This window comes from Oreochromis niloticus, linkage group LG3 (genome assembly GCF_001858045.2).
Source record: "Oreochromis niloticus isolate F11D_XX linkage group LG3, O_niloticus_UMD_NMBU, whole genome shotgun sequence".
Taxonomy (NCBI): Eukaryota; Metazoa; Chordata; class Actinopteri; order Cichliformes; family Cichlidae; genus Oreochromis; species Oreochromis niloticus.
Window position 1 is genome coordinate 27,990,741 of NC_031967.2, and position 24,778 is coordinate 28,015,518.

Below are 24,778 nucleotides of genomic sequence, written 5' to 3' on the forward strand. Positions count from 1 at the left end.
ACATTTTCCAAAACCATCCAGCAGACCAGATTGGAGTCTCTGTCGGCTCAATGCTGGCCCCCAGGACTTTTATTTCACACCCCTGATGTAAACGATGCTGTGGAAAACTGTAACTGCACAGGTATCTCTGTTTGTGTCAGAGACATTAGAATTGAAATTAAATATTACACTTGAGAAATGCAAGTGTCATCATCTTCATCAAAGTAATAAGGTTTACAATAAAACGGCACCTATGGTTGTGTGTGAATCTGGCTGATTGACTTTGAGGTAAGCATGTGCCTTTGAAAGTAATGATCAGTGAAATGAATAAAAATGTGTAATAGGGCAAGTGAAAAAAAGTTTAAAAAAAAAGTAAAGAATAAAATAGAATATTTAAACATTAAATTGTAGAAACATGCAGTGGAAAGTTTTGGTCTGAAGAAGAAGATACCAGTTTGGGTGTGTTGTCATTCATGCAAACATCAGTGACTAAAAATTTGCATATTCTTGGATATCAAAACAAATAGGGGAGTATAGTATAAGATTGGCAGTGCTTAGAAGAAAACTACAGAGACAGTAAGTCAGTTTACCTGCCAGTTGGTGTATCGGTAATTACTGCGTTTTATTAATACCATAATACGTTTGACTTGGATACTTTCCTAAGCCATGAGTGGGATTCATAGTTGGAGCTTCACTGGTAAGTCAAAGTATCTTAAACTTTCTTTAAGAATAAAGAAAGTTAAAATGAAGATGATAGAATTTAATGTACACATCAGTGAGATCATTCAAAAAAATAACTCCTTTTTTTAAAAATATCTTTTAAATGTCTGTATGTCAACAGGCATTTCCATCATGTTAACATTAACATCTGGAACACTGGCAGGTAAACTTTTCTTCTACGAACAACATATTCTGGCCCACAAAGTGCAATCTTGTGCAGAATAGCACATGGTGGTGACGGAACAAAGAAAATTTTAAAAAGTCAAATAAAGAAAAATTACAGCCGATAATGAAGCAAGTTATCTTCAAACTAAACTGAAACAGCCTTAGTGCAGGTGATAGCCGAGATCAATAAGCTGCACATTATATATATATAGATAGATATAGATATAGATATACATATATATATATAAATGCTTGCTTTATCCATAAAAGGCCTAAGAAAAATGCACGCAATTTATATATGTGGGTCATGGCCCACACATATAAAATGTGTGCATCACTCTTTTTACATTTCCATTTCTGTAGGCTGTGATGCTACAGGGATTTAACACAACAAAGTTTTAATTATGTTATATAATAACCCAGAAGTCTCTGTGTATATGCTTTTTGATTGTGACTGTGACTAAAAACCTGAAATAATGTGCACCCATCAGCTCAGTGTAAAAGATAACTTAGCTGTTGTAATACATAAAAAACACATCATCTTGAATGTGTCTTATACTGGGATGCGTAAATGTCCATACTCACCTGACATTGATTTTAATTATAACTGATGAACAGAAATACAATGTTGTGAAAAAGTATTTGACTCTTCTTTAATTTTTTTTTATTTTTGCACATTTGTCACACTTGCATTTTTCAAATACTCAAACAAATTTTATTATTTATTAGAATCAGAATCAGAATACTTTATTGATCCCTAGGGGAAATTATTTTTCGTTACAGTGCTCCATTATAAACAAACATTAACAAAGACAGACAATACCCTAACTAAGAATAGCACAATATATACAGGCATATATATACATAAAAGTCACTATTAATAAATATCTGAAAAATTCTGTTTAAGTTATATTCATTTAACTTCTGTTTCCTCCTGTCTAACCAGCTCAGTCCCGTACAGTAAGAAATTAATTAATTAATTAATCCCCTGAACCTGATAACTGGTCGTGCCACCTTTTGGCAGCACAAACTGCACTCAAGCATTAGTGATAACTGGCAATAAGTTTTTGACATCACTGTGGAGGAATGTTAGCCCAATCTTCTCAGCAGAATTGTGTCAATTAAGCTACACTGGAGGATTTTTGAGCATGGAAGTGTCATGTTCAGCAAACAATTGATCTTTGACTGAAGTGCAGGTTATGCCAAAGCATCTCAATGTGATTAAAAGTTTGACCTTTGATTAGGCCACTCCAGAACTGTTATTTGGTTTGGGATTGGTGTTTTTTGTTTTGTTTTGTTTTGTTTTTTCTTCAGGAATTTATGATATAGAACAGAATCAGTGGTTAGATCAAATCCGTCAAATCTGGACGTAGCGTTTTCAGTGGAAGAAATGTTTCATCATCAAGTGACTTCTTCAGTCTCAGCTGACTGCAGGTTTCCTCAACCTTAAAAACACTACATTTGCATAATGACTGAAACTGGCTTCGCTGGCAAACAATGGGCTGTGTCTTGGGGATCATCAACATGTTTTTTAAGGGGGAGTTTTGGTCAGCAGTGTCTCTTTCCTTGGATCTCTTTTATGGATGACATTTTCACTTAATCTCTTTCTTATTGTTGTATCATGAACTCTGACATTAACTGGAGCAAGTGAATCTTGCAGTTCTTTGGATGCTGTTCTGGGTTCTTGTGTGACCTCTGGTTGAGTAATTTTGGTTGAAAATCCCAGGAAGGTTCCTGACTTTTCCAAGTTGTCTCCGTTTGGTAGATTGGATAGGTTTTTTTCACTTATAAATGAACTCTTACCTAAATAAACTTTTTTTTTTTTTTTTGTATTTACTTGTTATCTTTGTCTAGTATTCAAATTTGTTTGACAACATGAAACATGTAACTGTGTTAAGTATACAGAAAAAAATAAATCAAGAAGGGGACAAATGCCTTTCAGAGCATTGTATATTATGTTTGACTCTAAACATTCAAGGTGTGCAGTCAGTGAAGAGTTGCAACATATATTCAAAGGTTTGGTTCTGCTCAGTACTAGCTCTTTTGATTAATAATGCTTTTTTAAAATTATTTAGGTCAACTTCTTTACAACCTGGCACTGAAACAAAAAGCTGTCCAATCTTCAACCAGTGGCTCTGTGGGTACTGCTGGTAAGGCAGTTGATGGAAACAGAGATGCAAACTATCAAAGTGGGTCTTGCACACTTACCAATGTAGAATCTGATCCCTGGTGGAGAGTAGACCTGGTAAATGTGTATACGATTGGGACTGTAATGATAACCAATAGACAGGATTTGGAAAACGGGCTGGACGGTGCTGAAATCTGGATCGGAAATTCTACAACAATCAGTGACCCTGAAAGCATCAGGTGACAGAGCTTGAGATATACCCATAAGTCAGTAATCATCATATCAGTAGGACTTATTTATTTTTTTCTTTTTGACTGTTTCATACACAGGTGTGCCGTCATCTCTCACATTTCCAAGGGACAAGCATTTTATTTTCCATGTAACTCTATGAAGGGACGCTACGTCACTGTGTTTCTACCAGGAAGTGCGAAGGTCCTGAGTCTCTGTGAGGTTGAAGTGTACTACGGTAAATACCTTTAATTCTGATGCTGATACATAAGACTGTAATTCATTGAGTCAAAGGACAAATGAAGGCTTTCATGTCAGGCTGTTTTTAATTTCTAAAAACATTATAATGATTCTTTTTTTTATTATTATTTATATCAATAAGGGGTGTGACAGGCCAACCAAAAGAAATTATTGTCTTCTTGGTTTTCCTTCAAGGATACCCATTACCCAATGTGGCACTCAAAGGAGAAGCTACCCAGTCATCTACACTCTCTGTTGCCACGGCGTCCAAAGCCATCGATGGCAGATGGAACTCGTTCTACAGCAATGGGTTCTGTAGTCACACGGCTGAAGACGAGACCGACCCCTGGTGGAGGGTGGACCTGCAGCGAAGCTTTACAGTCACTGCTGTAAAAGTCACCAACAGAGGAGACTGCTGTGCTGAAAGACTGGATGGAGCTGAGATCAGAATAGGAAACTCACTGGAGAACAATGGAAACAATAATCCCAGGTAATGATGACTTCATACCACTCAATGTTCATTGTGATTTTTGTTATCCACCACAGGACTAGATCAGGACTTCATGTTACTTCTTCCTTGACTGGAACTCCACAACATTAACATAATACTGCCCTGTTAAATATCCCAACTCTTTGATCTTTGGGCTGAAGGAAGAACAACACTTGATGCATACATGCTCAATCAACAATTACTTTAATCAACACAATTCTCTTTATTCCATAAAACACTTCGAGCATTTCAAACGTCCAAACGGGAGATGTGCACTGGAGGGTGTCCGGCAAAATCTCGAAGTGTCTGACCATTTCTCACGTTCTTACAGCTTCGGCCCCCCTTCCAAACTAAGCATCCACATTCTTTCTCTTTCAGTCAGCCTAAGTTACGACCTTGGCTTCCTGTGCAGTATGTTTTGTTCTTGCTAAAATCAGAAAAGCAAAGCCATGATTCTCTGCAAACAGTATTTTCTTTATAAATCAGCAGTATGAAGTACCATAGAACAGTGTAATTCATTCACAGTAAATCAGCAGTCTAATGTAATACAAATCAGTCTAATCAAGATAATAATTTCACCTTCTAACTCAGGAGTATAATGCAACCTAAAACTATATAATGATTTCATAAGCTTAAATCAGAGGTATAATGTAACATAAGACAGTGTAATAATCTCACAATTTCCCCTTTGATCTCTTCTTAAAAAGAGATCACTTACACCTTACAATCCAGTGTTGCGAGGGTCAGCTTTGAGCTCTAAGGCAGGGGATGAAGTAACATCTGCATGTCGTAAGTATTGCAACGAAAACAGAAAGTGAGACCATGATTGACATAATAAACTCTTCCATTGCCCAAGGACAGATGTCATCTACTCCTACAATGGATTATCAGTTCCAGAATATTTATGCATTTTTTTTTTTTAACATTTTTTAAAATGATGTTCTGAGTCTTCCCAGGGCTCTAGTTACAGAACCATCTGGGGCTATATTGTTGGGAATGAAAGTGCAGCACATCTCTCCAAACATTACAAACACACCCCCTCTTTTTACCCATTAGGTGTCAGTTCTTTTACTTGTCATGCTTCTTTTCTCTCTCTCGACCCTCTGTCCCCTTTAATGGGTGGACCATATGTGGGATAACTGCTGTGTTTGGGAAACTTAGATGCAAGAAAAATAATGTTCTTCTTGTGATTCAAAGTTTGTTTAGTATAACATGTTCATGACTTTATGACCCACAGACTTATTCTAAACATAACCTATGTGTGTAAGCATGTTTGCAATGACCCCTCTGCACTCTAAGTCATTTCCCACAATATATCAGTCCGGACAGTCACGCCGAACAAAGCTTATGACCTTCAGATGACTGATTGCCAACTCTCATGAGCACATGTGCAATATGTGTATGAAAATAATTATAAAACATTCTCAATCCTAACATTTTCCCTCCTTTCACTTGTTTAAATGTCTAAAATGATTTAGTGTGTGTGTGTGTGTGTGTGTGTGTGTGTGTTCATCACTTTCCTGTTCTGGTTTCTCAGGTAAACCACGGCCTGAAGCGTGCCCTGGGGTCCTGCTCTCCTCCTTTTCAGTCTGTTTACGACCATTGCTGCTTCTGCTCAGTCCTGTCCATCCTGGCTCTGTATCACGCACAAACAGAAAAAAAAAAAAAAAAAAAAAAAACAGGCAGGAGTGTACAAACAGCAAAATGATGTTCTGTTTGCTGTGTTACACGGAGAGGGGGAATCGCCGGGCCAGGCCCTGTGTCAACACCCCCCCCACCCCCCCCTTTAATGATATAATTAACTCTTAGCCCACCAAATTGACAGGACAGCACATGTACATATTTAAATTCTTAAGATCATGTTTAAACTCACGAAAGAGAATTTCCTTCCTTCAGTAGGTCATTTGTGTTGTTCAATAAGCAGAAACCATCTCACAATTTGACTATCTTATCTAAATTTATTGTTTCATTACTGGTTGGTCATACCACTCTCTTTCTTTTTTTCTTTTTTTTTTAAGTTAACCTTGCTGAAAAATATTCACGTGTTAATGACTGTAAGCTGATTTTCATTGCATATGTGCATTAGTAGGTAGGTTAATTCTATGTGTGTTCAGTGGAGCTGCAGATACAGCAAAGCCTCTCTCTGGCTTAAAAAAAAGAACATTTCCTTAAAAGGTGCCTTTCTTTCACATTTCTCTGCCTTTGTGCGTGTTTTTGTTTGTTGCGATGTTCCAGACACTTTCCCAACCTCCACAAGTCAGTTGGCCCCAAATTTCAAAACAATTTTATGTGCTCTTAAATCTTCATTTCCATCCTCGCTGCTGTACATTTCACAGCTGCTGATTCTTACTGGGTGTTGTTCCCATTATGTTAATCTATTGATTTGCTCCGGCTGCTGTGCTCGTGGCAGAAGGTTGATCAAGGTCAGTAGCCACCTGTATTAACACACTGTGACACTTATCTAATATCATTTTCATCACTGCTCCATAGACAAGCAGGTAACACGCCCACCTTTACGGCATAAACTGCACACAAGTCTCGCAACACATTCCTCTCTCTGCTTGTCAATATTGATCCTGAAGGTTGACCCCGAAGGAAATTGGGTTAAGGCTGCCGACCTTTTGCCAGCGACATCTTACCCTTCCGACCATACATACATTACACAGCATCACATGAGGAAGGTCAGAGAGGTATAACACACTTTCTGCTGTCAGGTGTGCTTCCATCTCACATATCAATGCGGGTAAAACCTACACATACCAGTGTGACGGAGGCAGCATGGAGGGTCGCTTTGTGAACGTGTTTCTTCCTGGACAGAAGAAGACTCTCACCCTGTGTGAAGTGGAGGTGTATGCTGCCCCAGCAGGTAGAGCTTTAAGTGACTGGATCTGATCTACTGAAAGACATCTGCCTGATACTGTTTCATACTTGTTTGTTCTTTTCATGAATTTAGTTGAACCTCTTCCAAACGTGGCCTTAAAGAAACAAACAGTACAGTCATCAACTTGGTATGGGCCAGTGTATGGGCCTTCAAAAGGTGTTGATGGATGCAGAAATGGAAACTTGAACTCAGGATGCTGTACACACAATGATGAAGATCTGGGTCCCTGGTGGAGAGTAGACTTGTTGGCTGTCTACAAAGTCAGTGCTGTCACCATCATCAACAGACAGGATGGTTATATTCCAAGGATTCTTGGGGCACAGATCCTGATCGGGAACTCGCTGGAACAAAATGGTAACCAAAACCCCAGGTGAGACATGATTTCTGATAAATATGCATTTCCCCATAAACCTTTTTTCCTTATTAAAAAACTGAACATTATATTTAAAAACAGTTACACTGACACTTTTTAAAAATTTCTCTACATCCATCAGTTGTGGCATGATCAAATCATTAGCAGGTACACCAACATACACATTCCAGTGTAATGAAATGGAAGGTCGCTACATCATTGTGATCATACCAGGAAAAAAGACTTACACAACCCTGTGTGAAGTGGAGGTGTTTGCTTCTCTATCTGGTAGGGTCTTGTTGTGCTATTTTTTAGAAATTGTTGTGGTTTTGTGTGCTTAAATTATTATTGTAAGATTTTTACTGTTGTTTTTTTTTCTTGTATTTACCATTAAACTACAGAATATTTCAATGCAACATGTTAAAATGAAAGGAAAACAATAATAACCAAACTGGCTTAAACAAACCTGTAGTTCCAGAAGCTGTCACTCCTTTACCAACTCCTCCACCTCCTCCTCCACCTGTGAGCCTGCAGCTTGGTGGCAGGAACGTGACGGTGGTGGGAGAGAGGCTCTGCTGGTCTGATGCTCTGATGTACTGTAGACGTTATTACTGGGACCTGCTCAGCCTTCACAGCCAACAGGAGCAAAGCGAGTTGGAGCAGCTGCTGGGCCTCATTCCTTTCTCCCTCACAGACCACGTCTGGCTGGGACTGCGCAGGTACATTTAGTTTATGTACATCTACAGATCAGTGAATCAGGATAACATAATATAAATGAGATGGTGGTTCTCTCCAATCACAAGTGAAATGAAAAAATCTATTAAAGAACTAGACATAAATATCAAATGACAACAAAGACACTGAAGAAACAACCAAATCAAATCAAAAGGAACAACAATATAAACAACAAAGAAATGCAAACAATGTACAAAGTGAATGAAAATAACTACCAATGGTTCAAAGAAGAAAAAACTTCTGACAACACAATGACCCTGAAAAAGAAAAAATCCAGTCAAGAAAATATTTACTTGTTTTCTGATCATTTATCCAATTGTGTGTCATAGGGGATACATTTTTGCCACAGTCAATAAAGAAGGCATATTATGTAAATTTAAAGTGCTGCAACATCCTAGGAGGTCAGATGCCCCGCCTCTTAATGATCTGAATTCAGGAAATATGCTCAGAAGATGCAGATCTTTAAGTCAGATGCTTTGTGTTGTTGTGTTTTGTCATTTGCATTCCTGTGTTTGCTGGGCAAAAACAAACCTGCTGTCACATAAAGGGGGCAGCTTGTTTAATCCACATTGTTTAATCCAAAAAGACGAAAATCTAAACTACATTTGGATTTTCTGTCCACTTAAGCAAAAATGATAAAATTCAAATTGTTTTCCAATATATTTAAGATATTTTGTTATTTTGAAGATAAATATCAATCATATAGCTTTTGTGAAATGTCAATGGCTGCATTTTCTATTCAGTTTACATCTGTTCATTATACTTTCTCTTCAACAGATCCCTCAGAGGAGACGAGTGGTTCTGGATGTCTGGATATTCCATGAATTTCTTAAATTTTCCACAGGATTTTGTTCCTGACAGTTACTCCAGCACCTGTGGAGGCGTGGCCAGCACAGAGCACTTCCTCTGGCAGGACCAGCCCTGTGAGGAGAACCTGAACTTCATCTGCCAATCAGGTTTTACTTACACCATCTTAAGGCTTGTGTGCTTCTATTGTGCATTGTTTTAGTTTAACTTTTCCTCATGTCCTTTCAGGTCCTGACGATGGCGTGCAGAGAGTTTATTTCTCCAGCACCAAGGATCCAACAAGTCCATAGGAAAATCGATGACACTGTATAAACTGTGATGCATGTTTTTTTTGTTAGAAATAGTTTTCATTTGAATTTGTTTTGCACTCCTTTAAACCATTCTTAGAAAAATCCAGTAATTGCGTAAAAAAATACGTTTTCTTTTTTCATAAGTTAAAGTCATGAATAAATGATTTGTATTTAAATTTTTTCCTGTCTAGTTTGTAGTAATGCTCATAGCAATCATAGCAATTGTGTTTATACAAAACATGTGAGCTTGTTCCTTTGCATTATATATAGCAATAAATGCCTATAATAGTGCCTCCAAAGTTATGTCAAAGACTGTATTGATGAAATGTGGTAATAAAGTTTGGATTAATAAACAAGAACAGTGATATATTATAAAATATAACAATATCAAACAGTTTGGCTTTTATTTGTGGAGAAGAACACAAGTTCTTAAGCACTTCACACTACACGCACAGCAAAGTGTGAAAATGTTATTTTTCATTTGTGGACAATATAGCATACAACACACATGTCAATAATTACTAAATTCTCTCTGACACCATATTTAAAAAATCATGTCAGACCTGCTGTCTGACAGAGGGTATAAATAAGTTTTAGCTTTGAAAAAGTTAAACACACAAAAGATTGTCAGAAAACGTTTTTCCTGTGATCTTGTGAAATTATCATATTCAGCTCTGCAACAATTTAAAATGTGCGAAAATCAGGCACAAGTAACAATTTAAGATACATTTAACGTAAAGCTGCTGCTTCAATATGATTATTCTGACTGACTGAATTAACTGAATTCCACCTTTACACCAACTTTAAACAGTCTAGTATAAATGTACAGTTTTGTAAATCAACAAAGAGCATTAAACCTCAGCACAGGTCACCTGATCACAGCCTGTACACTAAGAAAATCCACTGGAATTTATAATAGAAATTATTATGAGTTATGATACTTTTCCACATGCTGAGCCACTACAACTGATTTTAGGATTCCCTCACCTGCTGAATCCCACTTTAGCCCCTGACTGTACTAATTTTCCTGTTTTGTTTTGTTGTTGTTTTAAGTCTCCTTTTCCTATGATCGTGTTTCAAGCTGAACATATTCATTAGAATTAAAATTTAGACTGAAATAGAGTTTGTGTTCCTGTGTACTGTATATGCACCACTTCATAAAGAAGCCATTCTTACATTACAAAATAGTAAGAGGCCCTTCCCTGCTCTCATTTCATGCACAGTGATGATTTGAATTTTGCAAATGAAAATTTTCTCAAAAGATATAGTCTTTAAGTCACAGGCTGTGTCCTTGTTTTTTCTTTCATTCGCATTGCTAGCATTTCCAGACAGGCATGACTAAACGTGTTGCAAACAGTTTTCACCAAAAACATATTAAATGGCCTGGTCCTTATGACTGCAGGGGTAAAACTGTTAAATCTTGCAAAGTACTTTATCAACACAATTTTTAGTTTTCATTTATTGCTAAATGTTGATATTATTCATGTCAAAGTGTAGTTTTTACAAAAATGTTTTTATACATAAAATGCAGCAGAAATAAAGCAGAAAATGATATTAAAACGCAAAGTGGCCAGCCAATGGGGTGCAGTGGGATTCTGTTCTGTTTTTGTTCTGCTTTTCAGACACTTGTTTGGGGCCAATGTTTAGTATCGTTTTTCATTTTTAATTGGCTGGGTAAAGACACCCAGTTAGTATTAGGAGCAGATCATGCTATTTCCTTTTAGTATGTGGAATATATCATCTAAATTTAGTCACAACAGTACACTGATAATGCAAACATTTATCATTTAGCATAACAGGATTCAAAAAGGCAATTAACAATGGAAGAGAGACAGACCTTCATGACACTTAAAAATGTAGGTCTTTCCTACAGAGGAACTGCAAAGAAAGTCAAGGTGTCAGTGAGTACAGTTTCCTTCACCATCAAAAGGCTCTCAGAAACTGGGGCAAACTGACAGATAGAGGCAAAGAGGCTTCCCTGGGCCATGAAACGCCACCATTGGACTACTGAAGACTCGAAGAAGGTATTATGGACTGATGAATCAAAATGTGAAATACAGGATATTTGTACGACGTCAACTAGGTTTAAGGATGGTTCCACAGTGTGTGGCATCAACTGTCAAACACGGAGGAGGAAGGTTGTGTGTGAAGCATATGTGCCTTTGTTGAGAGAGGGGCTAAGAAGAGAATGAGCACACCTTGGCCATCAACGTTCTTATCTCTCCTGCGCATGTATAATTCAGTAGGAGAGAAGCCAAGTCCAGTAGTTTTTTTTTAGCTTATGTGTCTTTGAAAGTAGTGATCGATGAAAACAATTAGAATGTGTAATAAGGCAAGTGGAAAAATATAAAAAAATTAATAAATATTTGAACATTGAATTGTAGAAACATGCAGGTGAAAGTTTTGGTCTGAAGAATAAGATTTCAGTTTGGGTGTGTTGTCATTCATGCAAACACTACTGACTAAAAATTTGCATATTCTTGGATATCAAAACAAATAAGGGAGTATAGTATAAGATTGGCAGTGCTTAGAAGAAAACTACAGAGACAGTAAGTCAGTTTACCTGCCAGTTGGTGTATCAGTAATTACTGCATTTTATTAATGCCATAATACATTTGACTTGGATACTTTCTAAAGCCATGAGTGGGATTCATAGTTGGAGCTTCATTGGTAAGTTAAAGTATCTTAAACTTTCTTAAAAAAAAAAAAAAAAAAAAAAGTTAAAATGCAGATGATGGCATTTAATGTGCACATCATTCACATCATTCACACATAATCCTGTTTTTTTCATCTTGTAAATCTTTATATGTCAACAGGCATTTCCATCATGTTAACATTAACATCTGGAACACTTGCAGGTAAACTTTTCTTCTGTGATCAACACATTCTGGTCCACATTTACTAAGTGCAAACATGTGCAAACTACCACATGTGAGTTAGAAAGAAAATGTTAAAATAAAGATTTTTTTTGTTTTTTAAAGCAGATCCAATGATGGAACAGTTACATTCGTAATAAAACCAACGTGCAGACTTAATATAGGTTTCTATCAGCAACACCATGACAGCTGAAATGAATAAGATTCTGATTTATTTATTATTATTATTTTTGCTCAATCCCAGTGAAAATATAAATATGGCCCTCTCTGTTTTTATTAATAGTTATATTTTTTGTAATCAATTAGGTCAACTCCTTTACAACCTGGCACTGAAACAAAAAGCTGTCCAATCTTCAACCAGTGGCTCTGTGGGTATTGCTGGTAAGGCAGTTGATGGAAACAGAGACGCAAACTATCAAAGTGGGTCTTGCACACTTACCAATGTAGAATCTGATCCCTGGTGGAGAGTAGACCTGGTAAATGTGTATACGATTGGGACTGTAATGATAACCAATAGACAGGATTTGGAAAACGGGCTGGACGGTGCTGAAATCTGGATCGGAAATTCTACAACAATCAGTGACCCTGAAAGCATCAGGTGACAGAGCTTGAGATATACCCATAAGTCAGTAATCATCATATCAGTAGGACTTATTCATTTTTATTGTTATACTTTTTCTTTTTGACTGTTTCATACACAGGTGTGCTGTCATCTCTCACATTTCCAAGGGACAAGCATTTTACTTTCCATGTAACTCTATGAAGGGACGCTACGTCACTGTGTTTCTACCAGGAAGTGCAAAGGTCCTGAGTCTCTGTGAGGTTGAAGTGTACTACGGTAAATACCTTTAATTCTGATGCTGATACAGAAGACTGTAATTCACTGAGTCAAAGGACAAATGACGGCTGTCATGTCAGGCTGTTTTTGATTACTAAAAACATTATAATGATTCTTTATTTTTTTTTATATCAATAAGGGGTGTGACAGGCCAACCAAAGGAAATTATTGTCTTCTTGGTTTTTCTTCAAGGATACCCATTACCCAATGTGGCACTCAAAGGAGAAGCTACCCAGTCATCTACACTCTCTGTTGCCACGGCGTCCAAAGCCATCGATGGCAGATGGAACTCGTTCTACAGCAATGGGTTCTGTAGTCACACGGCTGAAGACGAGACCGACCCCTGGTGGAGGGTGGACCTGCAGCGAAGCTTTACAGTCACTGCTGTAAAAGTCACCAACAGAGGAGACTGCTGTGCTGAAAGACTGGATGGAGCTGAGATCAGAATAGGAAACTCACTGGAGAACAATGGAAACAATAATCCCAGGTGATGATGAGATTGTTGTGTTTTTCTTTGTTGTTGTTTTTAGAATAAGTTGAACAGAAATAGTTCAGTGATTACATCATAAATATTATCCACCACATGCTGATTATTTTTCTTCTCATTCAGGACACCATGTTACCTTCCTTTTAACATGAACTCCACAATACTAACATAATACTGCCCCCACACTTTCTGCTGTCAGGTGTGCTTCCATCTCACATATCAATGCGGGTAAAACCTACACATTCCAGTGTGACGGAGGCAGCATGGAGGGTCGCTTTGTGAACGTGTTTCTTCCTGGACAGAAGAAGACTCTCACCCTGTGTGAAGTGGAGGTGTATGCTGCCCCAGCAGGTAGAGCTTTAAGTGACTGGATCTGATCTATGGAAACACATCTGCCTGATACTGATTCATACCTGTTTGTTCTTTTCAACAATTTAGTTAAACCGCTTCCAAACGTGGCCTTAGGCAAACAAACCATACAGTCATCAACTTCAACGTATGTGCCTTCAAAAGGTGTTGATGGATGCAGAAATGGAAACTTGGGCACAGGATGCTGTACACATACTCAACAAGATCTGGGTCCCTGGTGGAGAGTAGACTTGCTGGCTGTCTATAAAGTCAGTGCTGTCACCATCATCAACAGACAGGATGCTGTTACAGAAAGGATTCTTGAGGCACAGATCTTGATCGGGAACTCACTGGAGCAAAATGGTAACCAAAACCCCAGGTGAGACATGATTTCTGATAAATGGAATATTTCTCCATAAACACTAATTTAAATATTTTTTCCTTAATTAAAAAACAACAAACTAATGTTTGAACACAGATTAGACATCAAAACTATCTTTTTCTTTTGTTTTTTCTCTAAATCCATCAGTTGTGGCATGATCAAATCATTAGCAGGTACACCAACATACACATTCCAGTGTAATGAAATGGAAGGTCGCTACATCAATGTGATCATACCAGGAATTAAGAGATATATGACCCTGTGTGAAGTGGAGGTGTTTGCTTCTGTATCTGGTACGGTCCTGCGATGTTATTTCTAGAACTTGTGGAGTTCTTGTGTCCTTGAATTATTATTGTAAGATTTTTACTGTTGTTTTCCTTTTTTCTCATATTTGTCATTGCAAATAGGACCAAATTAACTTCATTACTTTTAGCTTTTAGTGTCCAATTTTACTACAGAATATTGCAACATGTTAAAATAAAATAAAAACAAAGGAAATAAAAGGAAAACAATAACCACCAAATATGGCTTAAATTAACCAAATACTTAAAAAAAAATACTTCACTACAGTGCCGGACATTATCATTGCTCCAACGACTCCTCCACCTCCTCCCACACCTCCTCCGCCTGTGAGTGTGCAGCTTGGTGGCAGGAACGTGACGGTGGTGGGAGAGAGGCTCTGCTGGTCTGATGCTCTGATGTACTGTAGACGTTATTACTGGGACCTGCTCAGCCTTCACAGCCAACAGGAGCAAAGCGAGTTGGAGCAGCTGCTGGGCCTCATTCCTTTCTCCCTCACAGACCACGTCTGGCTGGGACTGCGCAGGTACTTATACAGTAGTTATTGCAGTAGTCCGGAAACTATTCAATTCCTCCAAATTGGTCCTGACAGTCTACAAAATAAGTATGTTTGGATGTGATAAGAAGCAAATTTCTTCTAAAACAAACAAAATAACAAACAAATGGAAAAGTGCTGTATGAATGCACAAAAACAATCTATTTTGCTGGGGTTTTTTTTCATAATTAATGAATAAGGTTTGTGATATATGTTCAGGCTCCTGCACAATACTAAGAGGCCTAATGCACTACCCTGTACTCTCTTGATGCATGATGTCTGTGACAATTTGCAAACTTTGCAAATCAAAATATGCACAGGAGATGCAGATCTTTGCATTGTGTCTTGCGTCCTTTCTTTTTCTCATTTGCGTTTCTGTCATTGTTGTTTCCTGGTGCACCTTGTGTTTATAGCTTTCACTGTAAACACAACAAACCTCCTGTAACTAGGAATTTTTTATAACTTCAGAAGCTGACTTACTTAATAACTTATAAATGAATATCTCTGTGTTTTCGAGTGACAACTCAAAGCAGTTTGGAGGCCAACCTTGAGCTTTCCAGATCTTCTATGTTATGAGTGTTTTTTAAATGATAGTCACTGTTCTTTTAGGCTTACACAACATCAAAAAGATAAATGTGGATCTTCTAGCTTATGTGAAATTCAACAAGCAGCTTTTAAATGTCCATATGCTCCATAAATAGCAACATCTCGATAAATGTAAATCTCTGTCCAACAGATCCCTCAGGGGAGACGAGTGGTTCTGGATGTCTGGACAGTCCATGAATTTCTTGAATTGGCCACAAGATTTTGTTCCTGACAGCTACTCCAGCACATGTGGGGGCATGACCAGCAGAGAGCACCTCCTGTGGCAGGACCAGCCCTGTGAGGAGAACCTCAACTTCATCTGCCAATCAGGTTTGCTTACACCACAATGTTGCATGCATGCATTTACTGGGCATTGCCTTATTTTAACTGTAACTCATGACCCTTTAGGTGCTCAGGACAGTGTGCAAAGAGTCGACTTTGACAGCACCGCGATTGCCACACGTTCACAGTAAAGGTGAATAACATCCTGGATGCTGAAATTTATATTTTTAACATTATTAGAAACTTTATTTCCTGCTTTAATGATGTAATCTACTCTTTGCTGAGGCTCTGTAAGAAATGTGTGCACAAAAGGGAATTTGACTAAAGCTGTTAATACAGTACTTTTGTTAAAACCCCTGAATGAGAGCTGACAGACAGCAACTCTGGTACATCTTGATTGTCTGATTTAAAGTGCAAAGGCAGACTTACAACAATTGTGTCATTGTGTAAGCATTTATGGACACAAACGTGTTAGTAGCTCTAAACTTTGTTCTGTATTAAGTCAAAGACCAAAGCAATGAAATGCAGATCACACTTTAAAAATACAGAACTGATGTACAAATCCATCAAAGCAATAAAATTCTCATTAAACAGCAGACATGTTTGTCTATTTTAATATTGACCTTGAGGAAAAAATATTGAGACTCTTAATATGCTAAAATATTTAAATAGCACACATGTAGGGCACACGCTTTGTCTTCTGAGTGCTTGGTTTAATACTCATATTCATACTCATTAAGGGAACATCTGGGTAATTCACTGAAAAATAAATCAGCGACTCCCACTTGCTCACATCAGAATATTTTCTACAACATTTTTAAATGAAGTCATGGGACATTTTATCTTTGTATCTTTATATTTACAGCGTTACGGGGCCTCAAAGTGAAAAAGAGGCAAGCCAAAGCTTTGTTTTTGTTTTGTTTTTAAATGTAAGTATTTTCTTGCCTCTTTGAGCCTCATCATTTTATAAGAACAGGAGCAAGACAGGTGAAATTTCCAGGGTTGGAAAACATATTTAAATTCTAACTAAAGCAGTTTTTCACCCTCCACTCCAAGTTTCACAATCTAAACCTGCAACCTTGTTTTTTCCCAGCACAGTTGTTTTTCTACAGCCAGCTGTGAGCGTCAGAGTCATGGGATATATCATATCATGCTTAAAAGCGAAATATCCGGTTGTAAATGGGGACAAATACACAAAGGGAACGTTGTGATTGTAGAGCAACAAGGCATGTGTTTCTGTTACATTCCTTTAGGTGTGGCGCAATCCTGTACTTTCAGGGAATGTGCAACTCCCATCTTTGAGTAATGTGTGAACTGACGCACGTTTGTGGAACATAAACCAGGTAGGGGTCAAACACACCCAAAAGATTAGGACAGGTTGAAATAGTGTGAAGTTGAGTTATGATTCACCTGGTTCAACTAGTCCTTCTTGTCTGGTGTCTGTGTCAGGTGCAGGCTGAGTCACTCATTTGAAACTATACTAGTGTGCCACACAGCGCATTGTTTTATTTCTGCTGTTCAATTTATGCATATTTCATGTCTAAATTGTTTATATAAAGTAATAATATGGCAGAAGAGTTGAGTTAAGTCTGCGGGAGAATAGATTTTGTTGCCTCAGTAGTCCAGATTCTGCTCTGTGCTGATCCTGCCAGAGATCAAATGTTCTGGGGGGGTTCACAGCTAGTTTTAGTAACCTTGCTCCTTGGCCTTGTCTGCCTTCCATTGCATTATAATACTTGCAAACACAGGGGGGCGCTGTTGGAGTGTTTTGGATCAAAGCTGACTCCGTTCCTCCTCACTCGGTCTTAAATACAAACCCTTAAAGTTAAATTTAGCAGCGGTGAAGCCACCAGAGCGGTGCCATTTTCAGTGAAATGAACCAATAAAAAAATATAAGAAACTGTGAGTCATCTCAAAAAATGTGGTTAATCACAGTTAATTCATGGCTTAACAACAGGAACAGTTACTTGTTCAGTAAGAGCCTGGTGGGTTTGGGTAGCTTTTTCCCCTTAACAAATGAAATCATCATTTCCTCTTACACTGCTGTCTTCGCACCTTCTCACCTCATACAGTCCCCTATACTGTCCATTTTTAGAACTCATCTTAAACCACATTTTTAGCTCTGGACCTTTGACCCAGTTATGACAGATTAATCTTGCTTGTTTATATTGTATGATATGATATGATTGTACTTTTTTAGTGTTTTTCAGTATATTTATTAATTTTTTTGTAGATCATTTTTTGTCTGTATGAGCCATTTTAAAGTGCTTTAGAAATAAATTTGGTGTGTTCGTGCATGTGTGTGTTTGTGTGTGTGTGTGTGTGTGTGTGTGTGTGTGTGTGTGTGTGTTGGCTCTTGAGACAGGTGGAGACTGCCAACTGGCTGGTTTAAAGAAGTTCCCGTGTGAATTGGATCTTAACCTGCAGCTGGCAGCCACCTCGGCCCTCTGCTTGCCTCCTCTGCACCTAACAACAAGCTGAGTTCTACTTAATGAAATCTTTGTAAATAGTGAATTAAAAGGCTATCTTGTGCTAAATGCTTATCCACTGTACAGACTGAGCTCCCTAAAACGACTGACGTAGGCGTGAGAACAGTTTTCTGTTGAAATCCTTTCCCTCTTGTTTATCTAGTTTAGAGAACTGGTATTGGTTTGCCTTTTTTTTAAATTAGGGAAATTAGACGCTTCAGTTTGTTGTTTTGGCTTTGCTCACATGCAAGACAAACAAACACCTCCTTAGACTCTTGAATTGCACTGCATTGGTTCTTTTTTCTTCACTGTGGTACGAGTGACGTTTGAGACTTTCAAGCCACACATCAACAAATGCATGCTGCATTCATATCCTGGAGGAAAACTGGGGTTTTTTGGTGTACTGCTATGTCCATCATAAATAAATAAATTTTTTGTCCTCTTAGCTAAAAAAAATAACTATAAACTATAGAAAATAACTCCTTGGAACCAAAGTCCAACAGGTTAAACTTCATAGGCTATGTTAAGCATTGTGTTTGCTCTGTCCGACAGATCCCTGAGAGGAAACAACTGGTTCTGATGAATTATTGTGAATTATTGTGTGTATTCTGTATACTGAAATGCATGTTTTATTAGATAGAACGAGATTTTAATTTGATGTCTTTCATTGTTGTAATGGTGTGCATAATTCCTTGTAAGGCTGTAAGATGTTTCTGCACCAAATGGAATCTGGCTGTGATTCCTGAACAGTTAAATCATTATAACTGAAAGTCTGATTTAAATGTTTTAGTAGTGATGCACAGAGGCAGAATAAAACAAAATGTCACTGTCTAAAGACTTACGCTGTGTTGTTGTTTTATATCCAATGACCCAGTTCTAAAAGGCCGTGCTTTGAAACAGTTGCACATAGAAAGCATCGTGAGTGCAGAACATGAGGGCACATTCTCTCAATTGTATCTTGCATTACTTTAGGTGTGGCGCAGTCCTGTAACTTAAAAGGAACAGGTTTAAGTAACGTGTGTTGACAAGTGTCTAATATAAACTGAGTGACGACGAACACACCCAAAGTTTGAAAATGGCCTGACCTGGTCCTGCCTGTTCTCCTTGCCTGGTGTCTCTGCCATGTGTAGGCTCAGGCACTCCTTTGAAATGACACTCCTCTAATTTACAGTGCATTGTATTATTGCTGCTATTATTATCATTATTATTATTATTATTATTGGTAGTAGTAATACTAGTATTAGTATTAGTATTATTTAATCTATAGATCTTTAAAGTCTTTTGTCCTGCACATCTAACACAATCACGTGTGTTATTAAAAAGACTAAAGATATCTCCTCAGTGTTTTTATTTTAGTTATTTTTCTAGTCCAGTTAGTTTTTCTTTTCTTTTTTTAATGTCAAGCTTTATTTATATTTATTTTCATAAACTAACATGTTTTTTTCACATCAGATTTTAAATTTCAGTTTAGTTTTTGTTACCTACAATACACCATATTGCCAAACGTATTCACTCACCCATCTAAATGATTGAATTCATGTGTTCCAATCACAGGTGTACAAAATGAAGCAGCTAGGCCTGCAGACTGCTTCTACAAACGTTTGTGAAAGACTGCGCTCGCTCTCAGGAACTCAGTTGTGAAATTTTCCTGCTACTAAATATTCCACAGTCAGCTGTTATTGGTATTATAACAAAGAGGAAGCGATTGGGAACAACAGCAACTCAGACATGAAGTGGTAGGACACGTAAAATCACAGAGTGGAGTCAGCGGTTGCTGAGGCACGTATTGCACAGAGGTCACCAACTTTACAGTGTGGGGTTACTTTTCAGCTCGGCCCCTTAGTTCCAGTGAAAGGAACTCCTAATGATTCAGCATACCAAGACATTTTGGACAATTTCATCCAGCCAACTTTGTGAGAACAGTTTGGGGATGGCCCCTTGCTGTTCCAACATGACTGCACAGCAGTGCACAAAGCACTGAGTTGAGTGGATGAGTGAGTTTGGTGTGGAACACCTGAAACCCTTAAAAAACAACTTTGGGATGAATCATAGGAGAGCCAGGACATCCCAAGATCCGTGTCTGATCTCACAAACATGCCTCTCGAAGAATGATCAGAAATTCCTACAAACACACTCCTAACCCACTGGAAAGCCTCTCCAGAAGAGTTTGTGCTCTTTTAGCTGCAGATTTTACATTTTCTCATTAATAATGGGATATCACTCAAGTTCATGTGCATGTGAAGGCAGATATACTTTGGCAGTACAGACAGTGTCGCTTTGCTCCTCGTCAGTTTTTCCATAATTGCAATATCATACACACAACACAGGGGGGCGCTGTTGGAGTGTTTCATTTCGTTCCTCCTCACTCGGTCTAAAACACAAACCCTTAAGGTTAAATTAAACACAGTAAAGCCACCAGTGCGGTGCCATTTTCAGAGAAAAGATCCAATAAAAGCATATGAGAAACTGTGAGTCATCTCAAAGCTAAAATGTGATGCAAAACTTCAGCAAAGCTGCCTTTTAATTTACCCCATTCTGCTCGTCCTCAAAGTGAATAAACTTGTAACAAAATTAAAAATAAACCCCAACATTATTTATAGGCTTTGTTAATCACAGGCAGGTCTATAGTGGTTTAGATGTCCAGCATTATTTGTTCTGAATGACTCTATAACTGAGTCAAGGAGTTTATATTGAGAGGTTCGTGTTAGAGAGAACTTTAAATTTAGGCGCAGCATGATTTCAATTAAACTCTTATTCAGTTATCAAAGTACTGTAGGCTGGGCCCACGTGGGTAATGTTTGGTCTACTGGCAGGTCGGCTTATCTGGCATACCGGGCATTTTCCCGGTGGACCGAAGTACACCGGCCGTACAAGCACTGACAGCAGCCTATTGGTTAATTGTCATTATTGACACTGGATTGCCCAATCAAACCTCTTAATGCGGCCGGTTCCTCCCTTACCTTCGCAGCTTGTAGAAAAAGTTTAGTGTGGGAGAAGTAGCGAAAAGGTGGAGGTGGAAAGCTGAGAGAAAAGAATAAAAACTAAAAGTCGATGCAGCAAAATGTGCCAAATTAACGACTTGTTAGCTGAACAGAAGTACGAACAACTAGTAACCAGGCCTCACAGGGGATGTGAGGAAGAGACGGAGGAAGAGGAGCTACAAATGCATTCTCCACTTGTGAAAATGCGTTACATGATGCTCTGTGCTGAGTGTGCAGGTCTGTGGAATAGCAGTTAGATTTTCCAGTGTCTGTACTGAATAATGCTCCTGCAAGTCATGGATGATTTGGTGGACTGCTTCTATGTGGTTAAGATACTGAAATATTGTTGTGCATGTTTGTCATCGTATCGGCTTTGCCACCAATAGTTCTTTAATGACTGAGCCTTTGCCTCGGGTTTGGTAACTAAAGGCTCCACCCTGGATTATATTGAAATCCCTGATTATTCACTCTGAATTATTGTTAGACACTACAATAGGTCATCTGACTAATTAGTTTGCTTTTGAAGGTAACATTGTAATGTTTATCCAAATGAATTGAGGTTTGCAGATGTGAAATTAATTACAAGGCAGTGCATTCATGACATTATAGAATAGAATAGAATAGAATAGAATAGAATAGCCTTTATTGTCATTGTACAGGGTACAACGAAATTGGAGTGCCACTCCCTTGGTGCAAAAATACAATAATAAATATAAATGTAAAATATAAAAGGTACAATAAAACAAACAATAGTAAGTACAATATATACAGGATAGCAGCATTAATATAATGACAGTATGGATAGCAGCATAATAAATGACGGTGACAGTATGGTGTAGCTAAGCAGTTTCAATTGTTTTTATGCTTATTTACTATGGTGATAGCTCTGGGAAAGAAGCTATCCCGGAATCTGTTTGTTCTGGTTTTATGTGACCTGTACCGTCGGCCTGATGGTAATAGTTCAAACACTTGATTGCTGGGGTGAGAATGGTCCTTGATGATATTGCCAGCTCTGCTGAGGTACCGAGAGTTTGCAATGACCTCCAGGCTGGGCAGAGAGCAGCCAGTGATCTTCTGGGCTGTGTTGATGACCCTCTGCAGTACTTTCCTGTCTGCAGCTGAGCACCCTGCATACCATGTTGTTATGCCGTACGTTAGGATGCTCTCTATGGTGGCTCTGTAGAATGTCACCAGCAGCCTCTCCTCCAGGTTGTTCCTCCTGAGCACTCTCAGAAAGTGGAGACGCTGCTGGGCCTTTTTTACCACCGCCGTGGTATTTGCAGTCCAGGAGAGATCATCAGAGATCTGCACGCCCAGAAACCTCATGGAGTGTACCCTCTCCACACAGCTCCCGTGAATGTACAGTGGGGCCAGGTCTGCTCTGCCCTTCCTGAAGTCGAAGATAAGTTCTTTAGTTTTCGTGGTGTTCAGTTGGAGGTTATTAACTGAACACCACTCAGTCAGTCTGTTGACCTCATCTCTGTAGTCCGACTCATCCCCCCTTGAGATGAGTCCAACCACGGTGGTGTCATCCGCAAACTTTAAGATGGTGTTTGAGAGATGGGTAGGGGAGCAGTCGGATGTGTAGAGCGTAAACAGGAGGGGACTCAGAACACATCCTTGTGGAGACCCGGTGCTGAGTGTGATGGTGCTGGACAGGTGGGGGCCGAGTCTAACAGACTGTGGTCTATTTGTCAGGAAGTCCTTAATCCAGAGGCAGATGGGGGTGGAGAGTCCCAGGTGAGACAGTTTCTGGACCAGGATCTCCGGGATGATGTGATTGAATGCTGAGCTGAAGTCCAGGAAGAGCATTCTCACATAGCTTCCTCTGTGCTCCAGGTGACTCAGCGCAGTGTGGAGCGCTATGGTGATAGCGTCCTCGGTGGATCGATTTGTCCTGTAGGCAAATTGGTGGAGGTCCAAAGTGGGAGGCAGACTGGCCCTGATGTGCTGACAGACCAGCACTGGGAATTGACTTATGACTGGGAATTGAGCCCCCCTAAAAGTTTGAAATATATATATATATATATATATATATACACACACACACACACACATATACATATATATATATATATATATATACACACACACACACACACACACACACACACACACATATATATATATATGTGTATATGTGTATGTATATATATATATATATATATATATACATACACATATACACATATATATATATATATATGTGTGTGTATATATATATATATATATATATATATATATACACACACACACACACACATATACATATATATATATATGTATATGTGTGTGTCTGTTTACATATATATACATGTATATATAGAGAGAGAGATGCCAGGGCCAATTTCTTGTCCCATCCTGGGATGGGCCCTAAACTGGGCCCACTTGGGTCAGCTGCCAATGTACTAACTGGGAATTTTATTTATTATTTATTGACTGGCTTATCAAATTGCATTCATGGCATTTGCTTATGTGTCAAGGGGAGGGCAGCTGGGTGGGACGTGTTTGCAGTATTATTGAAATGTTAGCGACCCTACTTTCTCCCCTCGGTGATGCACCGAACATGTGCCTACATTTCCATTTAATATCTGAGTGTTTTCAATGACAAGCCTACACTTTCCATCAAATTAAGTTTGATTGCACACAGACTCACTTAGCTTATCTGCCGCTGAGAAGTATAGAACATCAGAATAAAACATCAGAGGTTTCTCCGCGGTAGTGGCTGGGTGGGGTGACGGTTTTTCATTGTGCATTCATTTACGTTACCACTGGGGGGAAAATGGAAAGTTTGAGAGGGGAGAGAGGAACTGTAGTGCTCTTGTTAGGTGAGAGGAGGAGAGGGAGGTGCGGGGGTGCGTGGGACTGCCGGGCAGGAGAGAGGAGGGGTGGGGGAAGCAGTGCAGCTCGGACATTCCCAGGCTGGGAAATACAGCGAGACAGTGTGGAAGTGGAAGGGAAAGAGAGGGGAGGAGAGCTGCTTCTTAAGCGCCCAAATCTTACAGAAGGCGAGCTTTGTAGGGGACACGAACATATAAAGTAAAGGAGTTACAGCTTGATTATTGTAACTGAGAAGAGGAGAAAGTTTTGCGGAGAATGCGCAGAGGAAATGAATTCAAGAAAGGACCTGAAGACTATGTAGGAATTCCTGACTGAAGTCATGGTAAGTCCCTTGTTGTTGTTTCTTATTTTTGTCTGGAAATTTTTACTGGCATTGATCAGTCTCACACGTCCTTGTCACAATGTGTTTGTGTAATTTTTATGTCCATGGATATAAATTTGCTTTCGAGTCTGTTTTAACACTTGAATGCATGACTAGTTGTGTAGATGATCTCACATGTGCATTTTAAACTGAACAAGAAGCAGGATCTCTTTTTCATCTCTGACAAAGGCTTGCACTTGATTTGAGAAGAAGTTTAGTCAGCAGTTACAACGCTCAGCTTAGAGCCTGCAAGGATCCCAATGGCTCTAAATCATAATGATATGATTTAAGATGTGTGACGTTGGTGATTTTTGTGGCCGACTTGCGGAGGGAGTAAGGGACTGCCTCTAAAGTGAAAAGAGTCCTCTGTTGCATCTCTTGGGAGTTTGACTAACCATCTCCTCCCACTTATGGTCTGATCAGTGACATACAGAGGCAGACAGACTGGGAGATGGCAAACACATGCAAATGTGTCTGAT

The 24,778-nt window shown here is 38.7% G+C and overlaps 2 protein-coding genes across 2 annotated transcripts in view; both read left to right on the plus strand.

The window, feature by feature from the left end:
* Positions 1-592: 592 nt before the first annotated feature.
* On the plus strand, positions 593-18,243 carry LOC106098991 (uncharacterized). The gene is made up of 22 exons (XM_025904797.1): positions 593-676; positions 821-862; positions 2,940-3,231; positions 3,322-3,458; positions 3,656-3,950; positions 6,665-6,816; positions 6,904-7,201; positions 7,326-7,471; positions 7,656-7,902; positions 8,696-8,874; positions 8,954-9,007; positions 11,635-11,685; positions 11,832-11,873; positions 12,198-12,489; positions 12,593-12,729; positions 12,922-13,216; positions 13,416-13,567; positions 13,655-13,943; positions 14,094-14,239; positions 14,517-14,772; positions 15,518-15,696; positions 18,014-18,243. Exons 1-22 carry the CDS (start codon positions 646-648, stop codon positions 18,127-18,129), a joined length of 3,828 nt encoding a protein of 1,275 aa, XP_025760582.1. The 5' UTR covers positions 593-645; the 3' UTR covers positions 18,130-18,243.
* A 2,869-nt stretch (positions 18,244-21,112) lies between these two features.
* The window catches only part of arhgef40 (Rho guanine nucleotide exchange factor (GEF) 40), a 51,663-nt gene continuing 47,997 nt past the window's right edge, over positions 21,113-24,778 (plus strand). The window contains exon 1 of the mRNA XM_005459260.4: positions 21,113-21,334. Coding sequence (XP_005459317.2) covers positions 21,178-21,334 — 157 coding nt within the window. The 5' untranslated portion in view covers positions 21,113-21,177. The remainder of the gene's footprint in view (positions 21,335-24,778) is intronic.